The 19,807-nt window shown below is 47.4% G+C and overlaps 1 protein-coding gene across 1 annotated transcript in view; it reads right to left on the bottom strand.

Moving 5' to 3' along the window:
- Positions 1-953: 953 nt before the first annotated feature.
- Positions 954-19,807, bottom strand: part of NCS1 (neuronal calcium sensor 1) — a 100,286-nt gene continuing 81,432 nt past the window's right edge. Inside the window, exons 3-8 of the mRNA XM_056860362.1 lie at positions 13,087-13,225; positions 10,775-10,853; positions 8,307-8,395; positions 7,392-7,469; positions 3,701-3,819; positions 954-1,073 (exon numbers count right to left, since the gene is read on the bottom strand). Coding sequence (XP_056716340.1) covers positions 3,721-3,819; positions 7,392-7,469; positions 8,307-8,395; positions 10,775-10,853; positions 13,087-13,225 — 484 coding nt within the window. The 3' untranslated portion in view covers positions 954-1,073; positions 3,701-3,720. The remainder of the gene's footprint in view (positions 1,074-3,700; positions 3,820-7,391; positions 7,470-8,306; positions 8,396-10,774; positions 10,854-13,086; positions 13,226-19,807) is intronic.

Below are 19,807 nucleotides of genomic sequence, written 5' to 3'. Positions count from 1 at the left end.
CAACAGAAATGCAAACACACGCGCGCGCACACAGGAGAAAGGAGACAGCAGCCGAGAATCCTCTGAGGCGCGGTGGGCTTCGCAGGTTCGCAGGGCCCAGAGCAGCCTTTTGCACAGGACGGATGAAGGAATGAAGAGCAGGAGACGCAGAAGGCGGAAGGGGCCACATCCACCCCCTTCAGTCGCAGCCAAGCAGCACAGCATACCTTGGTAAGTCGGGGGGGGGGGGGAGGAAATCTTTTTTGGCTTCGTGTCTACTGTGGGAGACGTCACCCGAGCAGCAGAAATCCGTGTAAACCTTATCGCCTTTCGTTTTTCCCCGAGACACAAAATACAGCAGCAACATTTAAACAGCAAATAAATAGGTGCCGATTTAGAGGTAATTTCCTTTCCTTAAAAAAAAAAAAAGCGCCTCACTTTTTCCTATGCGCACAAAAAATATATATATTAAAAGAGAGACAGAATACAATACTGTGTCACCCCCCCCCCAAAAAAAAATTATAGGTATACATATTTCCTAGCAATGCAGTTTGCTGCCAACCCAGATGGCGATATGCAACATCAATTTCAAATGGATATTTCTCCTACCCCCCCTTACGCCACCCTCTTTTGGAACATAAAAGCCAGCGTCGATTAAGCGATCCACCCTGCCAGTCCTTATCCAATCCGGCGGCAGCCAAAAACATCGATGCATTCACAGTACCTAAATCTCCAATCTGCATCCCACCCCCGTGAAAAATGTAAAATATCGCTTGTTCTTAGTTCATTCAAAACAAACAAAAACAGAGTTATTATGTGCGTGAGAGGATTCTCCACACAATGACGTTTGCAGCCCTGAGGGAAAGATGCTGCCATTTCTTCTCCCCTCCCCCCTTTTCTTTTCCCATTTATAATTAAATGCAGAAATTGGCAAATGGAGAGACAGTTGATTTCGAGAGCAAAGTGGGTGGGTTGATGCCACACTTCAAGCGCATCCCTTGTTCGCATTCACACAAAGGAGGGCTGGCACGGTCAGGCGAGCGTCGCTTTGGAGGTGGTCTGATGGCACTGGAAGAGGGTCCCCTCAGGCGTGTCTGGAAGAGAAGAGGTGCAGACGAGGCCAGGAAGTTAAACATATGAACACATGAAGCTGCCTTCTACTGAATCAGACCCTTGGTCCATCAAAGTCAGTACTGTCTACTTAGACCGACAGCGGCTCTCCAGGGTCTCGGGCTGAGGTCTTTCACATCACCTATTTGCCTAGTCCCTTTAATTGGAGATGCTGGAAATTGAACCTGGACCTTCTGCGTGCCAAGCAGATGCTCTACACTGAGCCAGGGAACTCAGTGCATAGGTGGGTCTCCTTTCACAAGACTTCCTTTCCCTGGAGAAGTGGAGTCCTGTTAGGAAGGGGCTTGGAATCTGTAATGGAGATTTCTTAGCACCTCGATGAAGTACAACTCCCACAATTCTTTGGGTGCTGGGAGCTGAGTCAGTCTGCAGGCTCAAGGCAACTCCACAGGCTGACTGGACAAGGGAAATGTTGAAATGACTCGGCTAGAAGAGATCACGCATCGCTGTGCCTGCACCATAGGGTTGCCAGGTCCCCACTCTTCACCGGCGGGTGGTTTTTAGGGCAGGGCTGGGGCGGTGAGCCCGCACTTGCAGCTGCAAGTGACGTGATTATGTCACTTCCGGGTTTACCCCAGAAGCACTGCATCGCAATGGGACGCTTTAGCACTCAAACCCTCCCCTCCAAAAAAACAACAACACATAGCTAAAGTGCCCCTTCGTGATGTGGCGCTTCCAGGGGTAAACCCAGAAGTGACGTAATCACGGCTGTGCACAGTCACCACACTGAGGAGCCCGGTGGATTGGCGGTCAACTGCCCACCAATCTACCAGGCTCCTCAGTGTGGTGACGGCGTGCAGCCATGATAACGGGCAATTGTCTGCCAATCCCAGCAACCTGGCAATCCTACCGCACCAGCAAAAATCATTAAACCAAAGCTTGCCCTGTGATGCAGGAAAAGCTTAGAGAGGTAAAACGTCTGGAAGCTTTGAAACCATGGGAGGGAAAATATTTTTTTTGCGGGGGGAGGGAAACTGAAATATTACAGAAAATGGAAAACAAATGTAATGCTTTCTTATCCAATTGAAACTTATTTTACTGCTTGAATAGTTTAAAATGAATATGTGGAGAAATGCCCACCAACCTAGAATTCACCCCAATAATTCAACTTATGGGTTACACTGTATCCTTGTCACAGGAGCCCGTCTTCAAAACTGCTAAAGCGTCCCGTCGTGATGTGGTGCTTCCAGGGTAAACCCGGAAGTGACATAATCGTGTCATGCCCACGTAATTGTGCCGCCGGAAGTGACGTGATTGTGCCGCCACCCCAGCCCTCCCCTAAAAACCTGCCGCCGGTGAAGAGGGGGGACCTGAAAATCCATCTGCTGGCAGAGAAGACAAGTACTGGGATTGCTGGCTACCTGAAGCATGATAACGGGGAGGGGCAGCTCACAATTTTGAGTTATGGATCTCAAGGAATGGTGGGGGTGCAACAGATCCCCCCCCCCCGCTTGCCTGGAGGAGTGAAGAGGGAGATCTGGCAACTGTGTGGAGCCTCTGAGCAGCAACGCAGGCATAGAGCGCTGAATGTGCAAATCTGTCCAGCAGGAGATATTCTTTGGCTTTCTGGTGGCAGCAGTTATGACCCAGTTTGTTTTAGGTACCCCCTGGGAGTAAGGGAAAGCGGCGGTAGCACCAAGCAAAGACTTGGGACAGTGGCAGGGTCTTTGAACCTTCTGCAAATCCAAAGGAACAGGGCCTACAAGTCCCTTCCTTCACAGCATAATTCGTCACTTAGTATATACAAGTAGCACATGCAGATTCAAGGAATTTAGAAGTAAAGCCTTAGTTGCCTACAAGCAAACTGAGAATGTAGAGTATGGTCGTTTATGCATGGGAGTTTTATCTGAGGTTCGTTACTTGCTCGACCCACACTTTCCTGTTGGAATCTCTGCACCAGCAGTCTCCAAGCTCAAATCAAGTCCCCACCCCTTTAAATGCTGCTTTGTAATTGGCTTACTTTATAGAGCTTACTGTGAGAGAAAAACCCTCCCCCGCACCCCGAAACCCAATTGCGGCATAAAAAAGCATTTTAAGAACAAAAAACAAAAAATGGAGCAATCTGAAAGGGGGGGGGGAGAAATCCAAGCCTCGGTTTTAAAAAGCCTTTCTTCTGCTCAGAAAGAGTTTTGAGGAAGCAGGAAGCATTTGAATCCCTGCCTCTTCACATGCTGCTTTGTAATTGGCTGTAAGAGAAACCAAACTTGTGTGTCCTGTGCTTTGCCTTCTGCACAGAGTTTTGAGCCGGGCTGAGCTCAGGGGAGAGGGAAGAATCGAGTTAACAGAGGGACGGGAAGTCCCGGGATTTGTGAGGGCTGGCTGCGAGGTCATCTCTAATTAAGGGAAAACTCATACATAACTCCAAGGAACTATGCACGCTTGCCAGAGCTCCTTAGAAGAAGGGATAGATTGCTTTCCACTGCTCTGCCACTGCTCTTTCCACTGCTCTTGCGGAGGTGCTTGGTAGGCAATACATTTTGCAAGTTGCTTTAAACAGTACTTGAAAAGCTGGCCATAAAATTAATTAATCTAGAGGGGGAGATGACTTCTTGAACCCCGGCACCTGTTTTTGGGGAAGCTGCCCACTTACCAAAGCACAGGGCCGTAGAGCTATACGAGTCCGTCATAGAGGGAAAGCGCCTGTACAATCGAGGGGTCAGCCTTGGATCCCTCCTGGAACTCCTGCAGAGTCAGCTTCCCATCAGCATTCTGGAACAGAGAAGCAACAAGGCGTCAGCAAGGGGTGGGCAGCCCCGACACCCAGGAAGGCTGCCCACCCCACGACTTCTTCTAGCGCTGTGTTTACCTTGGTTGTGATACTTGCTTTATTTCTAAAGGCTGCCCCTTTTTGTCAGTTCCGGTGCCCCTGCTCGCCTAAGCTTGAAGAAGAGCTTTGTGTGACTCAAAAGCTTGCTTCTGAAGTGTCAAGGCCCAGCTGGTCTAAAGAGACTCCCCTCCCCATTCTTCTAGATTCATTTAATGAGCTTCAGGACATGGGAACGGACGTCAGTTGCGACAAGGGGGGATGATCTCTCCCACGTCACCTACTTCGTTTTACCTCAGACAACTGAGACACCAGAGGCTTTACTCAGTTCAACCATAAAACAACAGAATTTTATTATATTTCACAGGGAAAGGTATGGGAGGGAAAACTAGTATTAAGAAAAGGTACAAAGTTTCTATACATATAATGAGTCGCTCAACACATACAGCCCAGATGATATTTTATCTAACTTAGGTTTCCAACATTTTAAGGTAGCTTAGTCCCATAACCTGCATGTATACTCTGGTGCCTAAAACTAGGAAATGTGGAGATTCTCCCTTCTTTATCTCTCTGTGGAATTACTTCACAGCACTTAAAGTAATTTTCACACGAAGCTTGGGCCAGGAATACCTCCTTCCCCAGAAACTATTTTTCCCCTCAGAGACTAAAGTAGGGACCTTTCTCTCCAAACTCTCTCTTTTGTCACCCTTCAGATTTTTTGCCCCAGTCACACGAGGAACAACTCATCACACTGGAACCCAGAGTCAAAGACCCCTTCTCTTCCAGCAGCTCAGAATCTCTTCCCTTAAGCTCTGTTCACTTAGAGTCACTGACAGATAAAAACCCTTAGTCCATCACATCAGCAATCAGTACAAGGGATATTAGGTGTATTGTAATTGCAGATTAGAGTGCGGTTTTTTTTGGGAACATCTTGCCAGTTGTACAGCTCTTAGCACACTTTCTGTCTTCTTCCTGTCTGCAGGCAGTGGCAAGAGGCGTCAACTGAAGGGCAAAAGGAAGGAGGCTGGCCCTGGGTTCATGGCTCGTAGCCAAAGACCACTGCATGATTCACACCTGCTCATTATGCTGCCTTGTTTTCTTGCTTTGTTTAGTTGTGTTTTAGTTGCTTTGTAAATTGTATTTTGTTTGTTTACATTGTTGTTTGCTTAAATTATACCTAGGTGTTTCTGTAAGCCACTTTGGGTCCCTGTTGAGGAGAAAAGAGGAGCAATACCTAAATACATAAATTGCCTAAATTGGTAGTCCCCAACCTTTTTAGAGCCTGCAGGTACCTTTGGAATTCTGACACAGGGTGGTGAGGACAGCCACAGAACAGGTGCTGTGGGAGGTTTAGCCACACACAAAACCAGAGCAAGTGCAGTGAAGAAGACGGGAAACTTAAAGAATACGCAAGGAAAGAGGAATAAGAGAGGGGGATAAAACCAACACAGTGGTGGCAGGGGCCACCAAAGCTATGTTATTTAATCTGCACAGCCAGCATGGTGTAGTGTTAAGAGCGGCGGACTCTAACCTGGTGAACTGGGTTTGTTTCCCCACTCCTACACATGAAGCCAGCTGGGTGACCTTGGGCTAGTCACACTTCTCTTAGAGCTCTCTTGGCTCTAAGAGAACTGTGACTAGCCTAAGGGAAGGGAAGGCGATTGTAAGCCGGTTTGAGACTCCTTAAAGGTAGAGAAAAGCGGGGTATAAAAACTAACTCTTCTTCTTCTCCAATCAGATCTTCAGTGTCCAATCACAAGCTGTGCTGGGCAAGTGCCCACCTGGCCCCATCCACTCTCTGAAAACACTTTGGGGGCATCAAGTAAGGTGTTGTTGGTGGGCACTGTGGGGCCCATAGGCACCATGTTCATAGAATCATAGAGTTGGAAGGGACCACCAGGATCATCTAGTCCAACCCCCTGCACAATGCAAGAAATGCACAACTACCTCCCCCCACACACACACACCCAGTGACTCCTACTCCATGCCCAGAAGATGGCCAAGATGCCCTCCCTCTCATGATCTGCCCAAGGTCATAGAGTCAGCATTGCTGCCAGATGGCCATCTAGCCTCTGCTTAAAAACCTCCAGGGAAGGAGAGCCCACCACCTCCTGAGGAAGCCTGTTCCACTGAGGAACCGCTCTCACTGTTAGAAAGTTCTTCCTAACGTCTAGATGGAGACTCTTTTTATTAATTTCAACCTGAAATTAAATGTTGGGGGCCCCTGACCTAAACAATGGAAGATATCAAGCATGCTGAGCCCAGCCTTGGTTCATTATGCCCAAAGCGTCATGGTACCAGCTCTTCATCCTTCTATAAGTGGAGATTCAGGGAACTGGACCAAGGACCTTCATGTGGTGCACAGCCATCACCTGCATTTTTAAAAAATATCTCTTCACATTCTGCCTATTTTCTAGATTCTTTTATTCTCCTGCAAACAGCACTAAATTTCTGGGAAAGGCTGATTAGACCATGGGTGTCAAAGGTTCTGCGGGCTAGATCTGGCCCCTTGAGAGCTGTTATCCGGCCCGCGAGCCAGCCGAGGCAACAACACACACTCTCGATCTGGGCTGGCGAGGCATGGCCCAGCCCAACCATTTTTGTCATATCTGGCCCTTATAACAAATGAGTTTGACACCCCTGGGTTAGACATTTAACTACACAAATCGACGACCCCCCCTCATTCATCTTACTCCAAAAAACGAGTTAGGCCCAAGCATCGTGGTGCAGAGATTCCCTTGTACTGTTGTACCTGAGGAAGAACACTTCTGCATCCGTAGCCTTTATGGAAAAGATCAGCTACTTGTGGTCCCAGGACAGACCCAGCTCCTCGGCCCTCCTCCCTTGTAAGGGTAGAAGGGAAAGTGGATGAATGGAGCCAGTGTGGTGTAGTGGTTAAGAGCAATGGTTTGGTGGACTCTGATCTGGAGAACCGGGTTTGATTCCCCACTCCTCCACATGAGCAGCGGACACTGAACTGGGTTTGATTCCCCACTCCTCCACAAGAACGTGGGTTAGTCACAGCTCTGTTAGAGCTCTCTCAGCCCCACCTACCTCACAGGGTGTCTGTTGTGGGGAGGGAAAGGGAAGGTGATTGTAAACCGGTTTGATTCTTCCTTAGGTGGTAGAGAAAGTCAGCTTATAAAAACCAACTCCTCCTCCTCTTCTTCTCCTCTTGCCACAGGCCTTGGGCAGGTGGGCAAACCACTACCACCAACCTCTCTCGTCTAGCAGCTGGTCAAGTCTTTATGGATCTCCGATGCCCAAAAACAAAGATAAATCCTGGTCTGCTGTGGATCCTGGATCTCTTGATCCACTTCCACACATGCAAGTTGTCTTCTTTGTTGAGACTGGCACAAAGGTGATGTGGAGCAGCTACCCAGCCAAGTTTAGCCTGGCCGAATGCTGGTGCAAATGGATCGGATCGACATATGGGCGGTAGCAGCCGTGGCTGTGCGCGTTTGGCCAAGACACCCCAAGGCTGCCCCAAAGCTAGAAGATGTCTGAAGCAACTTACTTTGTCCATCATGGCAAAAATCCGGTCCACCCTCTTCTCTGGTGTATTTTCCTCCTCTGGAAGCTCCACAGTATTGCCCTGTTGAGAGCATGAGAGGAAACCCGTCAGTAGAGGAAGCCTGCCATTTTCCAGCACGCTACTCCTCAGGCCTGGAATATCCTCCCCATCCTTCTCCATCCCGATTTTCACCATTCCCATCCCTACCACTCCTGCATCAGTCTCTCGACTCTCCTACAATCCCATTTTGCCCACATCACTGTAAGCTCTCTGGGGCAGAACCCAAAGCATTCCTACCTTCTTCACAGCCCCAAGCTCCTGGCTGGCTCTAAACAGAAATGAAGCGGTGGTTGCAGGAGTTATCAGAGAGTTAGAAGGAGGCTTAGAGGCCATCTAGTCCAACCCTTTGCTCGATGCCAGACAGATATCTGTTCAGCTTCTGACCTCCAGCGTGGGAGAGCCCCTGACCCTGGTAACTGGTCCCATTGTTGAATTTCTCTTACCATGAGGAAGTTTCACCAAAAACTTTACTCTCCTGTAACTTAAGCCCATTACATGTAGATGGACTTGTTTCTGTCCAACTGAGCCTCAATAACTTGACTAACTCTTACCAGTCCTGCAAACTAAATCTACAAAGGCTACTTGCCCCTAAGAAGTTTTACTAGCCCAACTGCCAGAGCATATCTAAAAGATGAAACAACGTTCCCAATTTACAAAGCTTCTTTAGCTGGTAATCTGGAGGCCATTTTTACTCATCCCAGGAGACCAGTGGAGTGGCTATTTATAGGCTTGTTCCAGGCACTCAAACATATGAGGGAGGAGCTTGGGAATTATCTGCCCCTCCCTCCACCTGGCCCTCTTTCCAGAAGTAAAAAGCTGGGAGAGTCGCTGCCCCGAACAGCTGCTTGGCACACTCACCACCATCTGGTAAATAGCGTCTACGATGTCCAGCATCTCATTCCTCGTGATGTACCCATCGTTGTCCAAGTCGTACAGCTTAAAGGCCCCTGAAAGCACAAGGGAAGGAAGCTTTTTGGATGGCAGTTGGGGGAGGGAAGAAGCACATCGCTAGTAGCAGTTTGTGAGTGGATGTCGCTAGTAGCAGATCGTGATTGCAGACAAGCCACCCACAAGATGATGATGCAAACGTTACAGAGTGCAAAGATACTGGCAAGACTGAGGGTTAAACTAGATGCAACCAGGCATCAGGTGTTTTTGATGCAAAACTGGCAACTCCTTGTAAGAGACCAGTCCACATGTATGCATAGGACCTCCAGGGCTGAGGTTGCAGGCTTTAAAATCCACTGTCTACGGTCAGGTGTAGAATAGTGTCTAAGACCAAGTGATAACCCAGGATATCCATGGGGCAGATTGTACATGCTGGAAGACTGAACACAGGAAGCAACCTCATACGGAATCAGACCACCAGTCCATCAAGGTCAGTGTTGTCTACTCAGACTGGCAGTGGCTCTCCAGGGTCTCAGGCAGGAGCCTTTCACATCACCTATTACGTGATCCTCTTAACTGGAGATGATGAAGGCTGAACCTGGGACCTTCTGCATGCCAAGCAGATGCCCTACCACTGAGCCATGGCCCCGAAATGTCCCCACACCACACCACCAGGTTTTCTGAATGTTGCCAATGAGCTCTTCTTCCAATGTAATCTAAGAAATCATGTGTCAGCAAAGTTATTCTGCAGTATGCACAAGACAAGCAGGCCAGTCTCTCCGTGAAAGAATAAATGGATGTGTGATGCAAAGAGGGGCAAAATTAAAAAAAAAACCTGGGGGTGAGTATGCTGGTCTTCCAAGATGCTTGGCTGCTGACCTGAAAGTCAGCATTCTCCAACAAACAAAAAAGCTTGAAAGAGACACTCTAACAAGATTTAAAATTAATAAACAGGTTTCATTATATTGTTCAGGGGCTTAATAGTTCTGGAACTTTTTCCAGAGATGTTAAATTACTTAACACAGTGATACACAGTGGCTCAGGAGCCACATGCAGCTCTTTGGAGCACCATTCCCCATGGCGCCCACTCCATGTTCCAAGAAAGTGGGCAACTTCTTTAGAACTTGGAATAATTTCATCATTATTATCGTCCCCAAGATAAAACTCGTTTTAAAAATGCAACACAAATTGCCCATGATGATTACCTTAACTTTATTTGCTGCGATCATAGATTAGCCAAGGTTGATACCCGGGATGATTATATCAAGGATGTGCAGATGTGAGGGTTCTGTATATGAAGCTAGGTCAACGTATGTAACTGAATGAGGTGGAGGTGGTGGAATGGGACAGACCACTATGGAATGTTAGCCCATAAAACAAAACTCCCAGTAGTGGGGAAAGACAACCCCAGATGCTTAGAGGCACTCTGGTAATTAAAAAGGGTTAGGTAACATATTACTGTTTGTGCATGCTGGGGAGGCATGTGTGGCATAGAGGAATCATGTGGCTTGTTGGTGGATGGGAATGGCAAGTGTGGCTTTCCACGAGTGGCAGAGTGAGGACTACTAGCGTAATGTAACTGATGCTCTCATTACATGAGCCATGAAAAACGAGTCAAACCCCCAACCTCTCTTTTCACATCTGACCAGGACTCACCTTCAGAATAGTGGGGGGGGGGGCAAAATTGACTGTAGAACGGCTGCCACTGGGGCTGTTTGTCCTGCTGCTGGTTCCACACATCTGATCTCTGGCAGCCTGCCTCCCCCTTGCTGCCATATTTTCCTGTCGAAAATGGCGCGGGATGGAAGAGGACATTCTCTGCAGTCGATCCTCCCCCCACCCCCCAATTATTTTAATGGTGAGTCCAGGTCAGACGTGAAATGTGAGCCAGGTTGGGGAAATGTCCTACTTGCATTTCATTTCCCCTACAATGAGACCCTAAGATATCGATGTTACCACCAACTGCAGTTACCTTGAATGACCCCTGTGTTTACCTGCAATATCTTTTTTAGTTTTGCAAATAAATGCCACAAACCAGGCCTTTCAACCCAAAGTTCACTATTTTTGGGTTGTTTGGGGGTGGCGGCCTCTGTTCATGAATTTCTTGCCAACTGAGGAGTCACTTGACTGCATCTGATGTTGTGGGCGCAAGCACAGAAAATCTTCTGCCTCACCAAGGCTGGGATTTTAAGAACACTTTCCAGAGAGTAAGTGCCACTGAAGAAAATGGGGCTTACTTCTGAGTAGACCCATTTAGGCTTGCTTCGTAAATCTGACAGTTTCAAGGTGCTCCCCAGGGCTGCTGTTGAAACAGACCAACCCGGCTACCCTGCTGCTTGCCAGAGAAAGTTTAAGGTTCAAATTGTCATTTGGCCTTGGAATTGACAGCAGGGGATGAAAATCACCATGCCAGTTCTCAAGTTCCAAATTATACTCACACCGCAGTTTTTCATCCAGAGTTCCTCGAGAAGTGACAGACAGGGCCTGTATGAATTCTGAAAACTCAATCCTTCCATCCTGAGAAGAAAAATGGAGTTGGTGAACCAAAGGCTGAGCACATGACCAGTCGAACAAGTTACTCAGATGTATCTTTAAAGTATTAGCTTTTTTAGAAGGGAAGGAGGGGGTAGGGAGGCCAGCAGAATTATTAATATAATTAATTATTATAACTTTAATAACATTGGGAAAGCTTTCTGTAACTGTGAATGATTCACAAAACAACCTTTTTCTTTGGCTTTTTCCCTGGCATACCAGAGACAATAAAAAAAAGAATTAAATGAAAGCAGGAATAAAGCTACACAGAGAGAGAGGGCTTTAGCACATCTTCCCTCCCTGAGGGGCTTGCTTGTCATATGCAAGGAGACATTTGCTTGGGGGGGCACTGAAACAATCATCTCCTTCGCTGCCCGCAGTTCTTGCCTGTTGGGCATCAAAGCACACAGGATGGCTGACACAAACCAGCCTCTGCAAACCGCCTTCCAGTAATGGGTAGTTATGCTTACCTGTGACGTGACATCATTGCTTCATGAGTATCTGGGGAGTCAGAGGAGTGATTTGGGGAGGGTATGTCACATGGAGCCCTGACCTGGATAGCCCCAGGCTAGCCTGGGCCTTTTATGCATGGATGTTTCCCTCGCCATTACCCCTCCGATGACCTCAGGTCTTTGGATTATGCATGCTGTTTCCGACTGTCAGAGGTCCCCTCGCTCTCCCCCTGCGTTTCCCCACATTTTATCGGCGTTTTCAGAGACCTGTTTTATCTCAAATTTGAAAACGCAGGCAAAATGCGGGGAAATGCAGGGGGAGAGCAAGGCGATCTCTGATGGTCGTAAACAGCATGCATAATCAACACAAAGACCCAAGGTCATCGGAGGGGTGACCGCGAGGAAAACAGCCATAAATAAAAGGCCCAGGCTAGCCTGGGCTATCCAGGTCAGGGCTCCATGTGATATACCCTACCCAAATCACTCCTCTGACTCCCCAGATAAACTCATGAAGCAATTACTGCGAGGGAAACAGCCATGCATAAAAGGCCCTGATCTTGTCAGCTCTCAGAACCTAAACAAGGTCAACCATGGCTAGTATTTGGAAGGGAGACCTCCACGGAATACCAGGGCCGTGACCTGGAGGCAGGCAATGGAAAACCACTTCCAAACGTCTCTTGCCTTGAAAACTCTTCGGGGTTGCCATAAATTAACTGTGACTTGACGGCAAAAACAAAAAATCACATGGTTAGCTGGGGAGGGGAGCTTAATGGCATATTCTCCAATGCCCCTATTTACTAGGGACTCTGCTGCTTTTGTGGTACCTGTCCCAGGCAAACCATGGTTCTTATTTAGAATGTATTTTTACTTTTTCAGGCTGCCTCCTGAAAATTCTGCTTGCGCAAGTTACTACTGTGATTGTTCTATACAATTCAGCACTCTCCCAGACACCTCCTGAGCTTAAAATCTCTGAGCTGACAGGAGGCACTTCTTGTTTTTACTGTGTGCACATGAAGGCTAGGGAACCATGTGCCGCTTCATGCACAGGTATTTTTTCAGTTGTTGCAAGATAAAATCTCATAGACAATTATGATTTCCTAAAGTATCTTTAACCAGAAGAATCCATATCCTTTTGGCTTTTAAACGAATGCAGGGCAAGTCATGACACAGGAAATTGATACCACAGGTAGAGCAGAGCCTTCTGCAATGAGTCATGTTGGGGTGATGGTATGAGGACAGAAGTATGTGCAAGCCCCTATTTTCCTTTGCAAAATGTCGCGGCTGTTACTGCCTTGCAGCATGGGGTTAGACTAGATCCCCTTTTCCTCTATCTCTGTGCTGGCCCTTGCCCCAAATGGTGCCTCTGAGAATAATTTTAGGTCCACACAGACTTAACTCTCTTATGTCCCTTTTGAAAAGGAGATGAGAGCATAAGCCACTGGTGGCGGGAGGGGAAGGGGGAATTGGTAAAGAGCAGGTTCCTGATTAGCATTGAGCTAATGGGATTTTGTTAGTCCTATGAAACAGTTTCCCACAACTCCCTGTTTTTAGTAATTCACTTAATATCCTTCAGTCTATAACCTGAGAGCAAAAAGCAGCTCCTGAGACTAGTCTGAAAGGCAGCGATATCATACTGGAAGGTTTGTATTTGCTGTACTTGCTGGGTGTGAAATATGGAAGGCACTGCACCGGTCCTCATTTCTGGGGAGGGGGGTTGAATCAGCAAGGGTCCTGAGGCTTCAGAGGACGCTGTAAAGAGAACTTACTTTGTTTTCGTCAAATACATTAAAGACAAAGGTTGCAAACTTGGTTGGGTCTCCAAAGGGGAAGAATTGCTTGTAGATCTTTTGGAATCCAGCTGCATCTAGCTGCCCGCTAGGACAGTCCTTAATAAAGCCTTTGTACCTGGGAAAGGGAAGGGAAGGGAAGGGAAGGGAAGGGAAGGGAAGGGAAGGGAAGGGAAGGGAAGGGAAGGGAAGGGAGGGGAGGGGAGGGGAGGGGAGGGGAGAAAGAAAGAAAGAAAGAAAGAAAGAAAGAAAGAAAGAAAGAAAGAAAGAAAGAAAGAAAGAAAGAAGTTAGTTAGTTTGAGGCATTCAGACATCTTGAACGGTTGTGTACAGAGCTGCTTTAGCAAGGTCAAACCATCGGTCCATCTCGCTCGGGGCCAAACTACACATGATGTTTGAAGTCCTGTGAATGAAATTTAAGCTTTTTTCTTCCTTTTAAACAAAACACTGCCCAGTCACCAATTTTGGCTGGGACAATGGCTTGAGGGGAGGAGCAGGTGAAGCCTCCCCCAAGCTGTTTTCCCGAATTGAAATTACCCCAAAGAACTGTTTCTTGCACCACTGGACATTTGGGGCAAGTTACAGGCCAGAACTTTAATTATTTACACTGCTTCAATGCTGCACTTTCAGTGAAAACACTTTTGAGGTGACTCACAACATCCATTAAAGCAAGAAGAAAATAATAAGAGCCAGCAGCATAAAAATCAATAAAATAGAAGCAAGATAATTACAAGTGTCAATATTCCACCTTTTTTAGAGCAATAAACATCAAAAAGAGAGAAAAGCACGTCGAAGCCTCAACAAGAGATAACCGAGGGACCAACAGAAAAGTAGGATTATTATTGATCAGCATTTATAGCTGCATGAGATCACGCCGCTGTGCACAGCTCTTCTGTATGCCCCACTAGGATTCGTGCAACACTACGCACCTCCCAACTGGGACTACTGTTTGGGACAACTTATTTTATTCATTTATATTTATTTACTGTATTGATAGCCTGCCAAGACTCAAACCAGATCACACAACCTAAAACATTGTAATCAGGCAGCAAAATACATCCAACAAACTATGCAACAGGCCTAGGATTACAAAAGTTGTGGGGGGGGAATGCAAAAATGAAAAAGGTATGAGACACAAGATAGTGAGTCCAAAGCAAAGGTACACGTTGAACTCTCTTTCACTTTGGAAGGGAACACCAAGATTTCCCTTCCAAAAGAAGTTTTCCTGGGGCTCTCCTACGTAACATGTGTTTAAGGGCCAGGTGGAAGCGGCAGGTTTTAAGAGAGCCACGGAGGGTTCCAGTTTAGATTTTATTGCTCCGCTGTTCCACGCTGCCTGGATTCTGTTACTGATTGCATTTTTCCTCTTTTAAAGAAGTAGAGGTAAAGACTGGGACCCTAATTTAGGTGGGTGACCATTAACTGAACCCAATGACTGCACTAGATCAGAAAGAAAAATATTAAAAAGTAGGGGAGCTAAAACACACCCTTGTTTAATGCCTCTTTGAATTAAGATTTTATTAGTCAGTCCACTGATTGCATTTACTGATTGCATTTTTCCTCTTTTAAAAGAAGACACAGCCTGTTTTAATTCAATTGTTCTGAGCCGCCTTCTGGATCCGATACCCCAAAGATGGAGCAGAAATATTTGAACCAAACAAAACCCCTGCGCCTGCAGCCCATTCCTGTCCAAGACTGTTTCCAGAGGGCGTGGCTAATGAGAAAGAAGAGGAGCCCCGCGGGAGTTCACACGGCTTCTGTGTATTCTCCAGCATTTGTGAGCCACCAGCTCCTGTGTACAAACAGAGACAAACCACGGTTGTAATAAATCACACCCCCAGAATCTGCAGCGGGGCCAACGGGAACAAGCGGCTAAAATATTTACAGTTCGCCCTTTTTCCTGGCTGTTACTTCTGATTTAGGTAACGCAGCAGCCGCCGTTAGAATAATATTTACAGGAAAAGGAAACTTGATGGATGCTGCAGCTGTCATGGAAGGACTCTGGCTTACCTTTCCCAGGGCATTCTTGGTAAAAGTTGTGCTGTCGCACAGTTTCTCCTAGGGAGGCTCCTTTAGCCTGGCATTACTCTTCTCCATATAAGCTCACTTATGGGGGAAATGGGCTGGCCGGCCCACCTGTCCTCTGATGGAACGCAGTTCTACTTCTCAGGTCATATGATGTTTTGGATCCTGGGATTTGGTTGTATCCTTCAGATGTTCTGCTGATGGAAAACAGCCGAAGACCAATCTCACCCAGTTACCCTCCAAACAGCCACCCCCAAACCCATAGTTTCAGAAGACTGCTGTGCTGGTCTGCAGGAGAACAGGTAAATTTGAGTCCAGTAGCACCTGAGAGACCAACAAGATTTTTGGGGTATGAGCTTTCGAGAGTCAGAGCAGAGCTCTGCTCTGACTCTCGAAAGCTCATACCCCGAAAATCTTGCTGATCTCTCAGGTGCTACTGGACTCAAATCTACCTGTTCACCTGACCCATGTGGCTCTTTGTCTGTGAGGGTCTCCCAATCCCTGACAATGTGTTTCCAAAGGTTACAGGGGGCTGCACGTAGAGTTTCCAGCTCTGGGTTGAACACACATGAAGCTGCCTTATATTGAACCAGACCTTGGTCCATCAAAGTCAGTACTGTCTACTCAGACCAGCATTGGCTCTCCAGGGTCTCAGGCAGAGGTCTTTCACATCACCTACTTGCCTAATCCCTTTAACTGGAGATGCCGGGGATTGAACCGGGGACCTTCTGCATGCCAAGCAGATGCTCTACCACAGCCCCTCCCCTGGAAATACCATTGGGGTGGAGCCTGGAAAGGGCAGGGTTTGGGGAGGGGCCTCAGCATGGTACAATACCTTAGAATCTGTCACGGTCTATGACATAATTATGGTATTTTGTGTACATGTGTAGAATTAATTCCATGTAGAGCTTGAACACAACATACAAACTGAACCACAAGCTGCAGAGGTTTGTGTAACGAAGAGCCTGGCAACAGCTTGCAAAATGCAAATGTCCTTAGAACAGGCTGACTGAATTCTCTCAAGGTCTGAATTCTTTCAAGAGCTAAATAACTTACCCTGGTCTTGTCCTTGAAGGGAGAAGAACAGAGTCATTCTTCACTATCTGCCGGAAAGGTGTATCTGAAATTACCTTCCTGATTCAGCTGCCAGCTGTCAGCTGCTCATATCTCAAGAGCAGAAAATTCCTGCTATCCTCAAACCTCAAGGCTATAAGTGCAGTAAACTTCTTGCTGTCTATAATCTTGCTGAAGGCTATGTTTCCTACTGACCAGATGGTTACATGTTACAATGTGAGCAATAATTGTGTTTTATGATTTATATAGTTATATATTGTATTGTTATATAGCCCTGACCTGGATGGCCCAGGCTAGCCTGATCTCGTCAGATCTCAGAAGCTAAGCAGGGTCAGCCCTGGTTAGTATTTGGATGGGAGACCACCGAGGAAGTCCAGGGTTGCTGTGCAGAGGAAGGCGCTGGCAAACCACCTCTGTTAGTCTCTTGCCATGAAAACCCCCAAAAAGGGGTCGCCATAAGTCGGCTGCGACTTGACGGCACTTTACACACACACACACACATATTGTATTGTAGATTTCTAAATAGTCTCATTTAATGCGTATTGTACTGAAGATGAGAATGGTATGAAAATTGAGTATATGGAGTGATCATGGAGCTCAGAAATGATTGTTTATACTTTAAGCAAAATACACTGAAAGGAAAGGAAGCCCATATTTGGTCATGGGGAGAAGCTAATAACCTGAACAGCTGCAACTGTACATTATTGCACTGCTCATGTTATCTGAAAGTGGGGAGGAAGATATCCCTCCTGATGGTAAAATCAACACTCTTAATGAGTCTGAAACAGTATAAATACAGCCACAGTAAGCCCAGAGAAGGAGAACCTTCCAAAGGCTCTCAAGAAAAGGCTGACTGGTATGTATGGCTTAAATACATTACTCTAGACTTTATGAATTAGATACTTTGAACTGAATCAGAATAATTTGACTGTTATTTTTTAGAAGTTGGATTTTGAAACTGAATAGTTTATAAGACTTGCTTGCTTTTACTTCATACATTGTAAATACATACATTGTACTTTGACAAGAGTTTTTATAGAAGTGTTAAAGACTTGATAATCTGCATTTACACATATTTTACTAGAAGTATATCAATAAAAAGACTTGCTTTTTACAAGTAGGTAAAGTTGTTGAGTCCTGCTTACTCGATGATTGGCTGAATAAGATAACTTCACTTCTCAGTAAGTGATACATTCTAAGAGCCTGTCATCTGAACAGCACAACCCGCTTCAAGTCCACCCTCCAAAGCAGCCATTTTCTACAGGAGAACAATTGTAAAAGTGGGACATCTCCTGTCCCCACCTGGAGGTTGGCAATCCTAGCTGCAAGGCCTGCTTCCATCAGCAGAATGCCTGCAAGATGCAACCCACAATACTTTGGAGTATTCCAAGAGCATCGCTCAAGTAGTGGTGGTTTGGTTGGCGCATGGACCCACCCGTGGGGAAAGGGGTTTGCAAACCTTTCTTGCCCTTGGTAGCAAGCCAAAATTTCTGCTTGTCCCTCCTCCAAGAGGGGTGTGGTCTTGGGCTTTCACATTGCACTGTCCAATTCCAGGGAGGCACTCAGAGTTCCACGGAGACTCAGCACAAAAGAGGGGGTCAGGTCCTTCTCCCCAGCTCTAAGACAGACTGCCGAGGTGCAGAGAGCTCCCTCCTCCCACCCCGAGACTCAGTGGTCATTTATGCAGGCAAAGTTTGTGTTTGGTTTGCTTTAGGGCTGTTGATTCGGTTCGTCCCGAACCGAAAAACAGCCGAATTTCCCCCGGCGGTTTTTAGTTCGGGACGAACCGAACTCAAAAAAAGGCGGGAAACAGGGGAGCCGAATTCGCCGACTTCGGGGGTTCGGCGAATACATTTGGCAGATTCGGGGTTCCCCCCCCCACGCGCGCCTTCACGGGGCTTCCATGAAGGCGCGAGGGGGGCTCTTTAAACAGATCTGTGCCTCCCAGCCGGGAGGCGCAGATCTGTTCCACATATCCCCGCGCGCCTTCAGGGGGCTTCCCTGAAGGCACGTGGGGGGGGTGGAACAGATGCACAGATCTGTTCCACACCCCCCCCCGCGCGCCTTCAGGGGGCTTCCCTGAAGGCGCACAGGGGGCTCTTTAAACAGATCTGCACCTGCCAGCTGGGAGGCGCAGATCTGTTTAAAGAGCCCCCCGTGCGCCTTCATGGAAGCCCCGTGAAGGCGCGCAGGGGTCCCTTTAAACAGATTTGTGCCTCCCAGCCGGGAGGCACAGATCTGTTCCACCCACCCCCCACGCACGCCTTCAGGGGGCTTCCCCGAAGGCGCACGGGGGGGCCTTTAAAGAGACCTGCGCCTTCCAGCTGGAAGGCACAGATCTGTTTAAAGAGCCCCCCGTGTGCCTTCATGGAAGCCCCGTGAAGGCCCGCGGGGGGGCGAATTTTCCCCTGAACTCCGGATCTCGCCCGAATTTTGGGGATCCGAAGCGGGGGAGTTCAGACTTCGGCATGGCCCGAATTTTAAAGGGCCAAATTTTGCCGAAGCCGAACTGTACCAATTTTTTTTTTCAACAGCCCTAGTTTGCTGCACAGTTTTTTGATCCGAATTCTCAAACATCATATGCATGAGGGCTTCCTCCCCCAAATAAATTCCAGGAGTAACTTGTGATTAATTCTGCATCCTATTGAATCACAGAGCTTTTGACTCCCTCCCCCTGAGAACGCAGCCTTGTTGCAGTTTACTTGGAGAGGACAGGTCAGCTCTTAAAGGGACTGCTCCCTGTCTGTGCGTGTGCTTTTGCAAAGCTGGGTATTCCTCCATTCCTTTCTTCCACAGCTCCCTTCCAGGAGCTGCCTTACATCCTCTCTTCGGTAGGTGTCTTTCTGCACATTTCATGAAGGTTTCACTCCCTCTTTTGTGCTTCACTTTGAGAGAAGGGGTTGGATGGGAAGGACAGACATGTGGGAGGGAGAAGCCAGAATGGTGAACCTCTGGGGACAATGAATAGGAAAAGGCTCCAGCACCCTTGTGTGCTACCCAGAGGCAGAGGTCAAGCCAATCTTGGGAACAGAATGTTGGACTATAGTCAGATCAAGTATGGCAATTCTTTCTTTTGACCACGCCTCTCCCACCCCAAGTTGGGCCTTGCTGCGGTGCAAAAACACTCGATGATGATCACTACATTGCAAAAAAATGTGGCAGATCATCGGCTCCGCTATAGCATTCAGAACACGGCAGCCTGGCTGGGATAACTTCACTTATAAATCATTGTTATCTGCGTCTGCCAGAGAAGCCCACAGTGATGGATCCCCTCGTGACTTGACACAAAAGATATTACGGAGATGTTTGCCGATCAGGTCTCTGCAAAGCAAGAACAGCCCTCGCTGAAGAATATGGAGTCACAGGAATTTGTAAAGGCTTTGCCTGCAACGTCTTTCTAACATACTGGGTGCATATATCAGTATTAGTAGGCAAATGGACCAGCAACGACTTGCATGTGCAGCACATTTCCTCCTCTAATTCCTCTTTCCCTGTATTGAAAGACCGCACAGCCTCTCCCCTCTTCGTGCTTCCTCCTCTCCTCTCCTCCCCACCTACCAGCCAACCTACCTTTATCCACCCCCATGTGTACAGTTTTCCC

The sequence above is a fragment of the Euleptes europaea genome, chromosome 14 (genome assembly GCF_029931775.1).
Source record: "Euleptes europaea isolate rEulEur1 chromosome 14, rEulEur1.hap1, whole genome shotgun sequence".
NCBI lineage: Eukaryota > Metazoa > Chordata > Lepidosauria > Squamata > Sphaerodactylidae > Euleptes > Euleptes europaea.
Note: the sequence above shows the minus strand (reverse complement) of the source record. Positions and strands in the feature narration are given on the sequence as shown.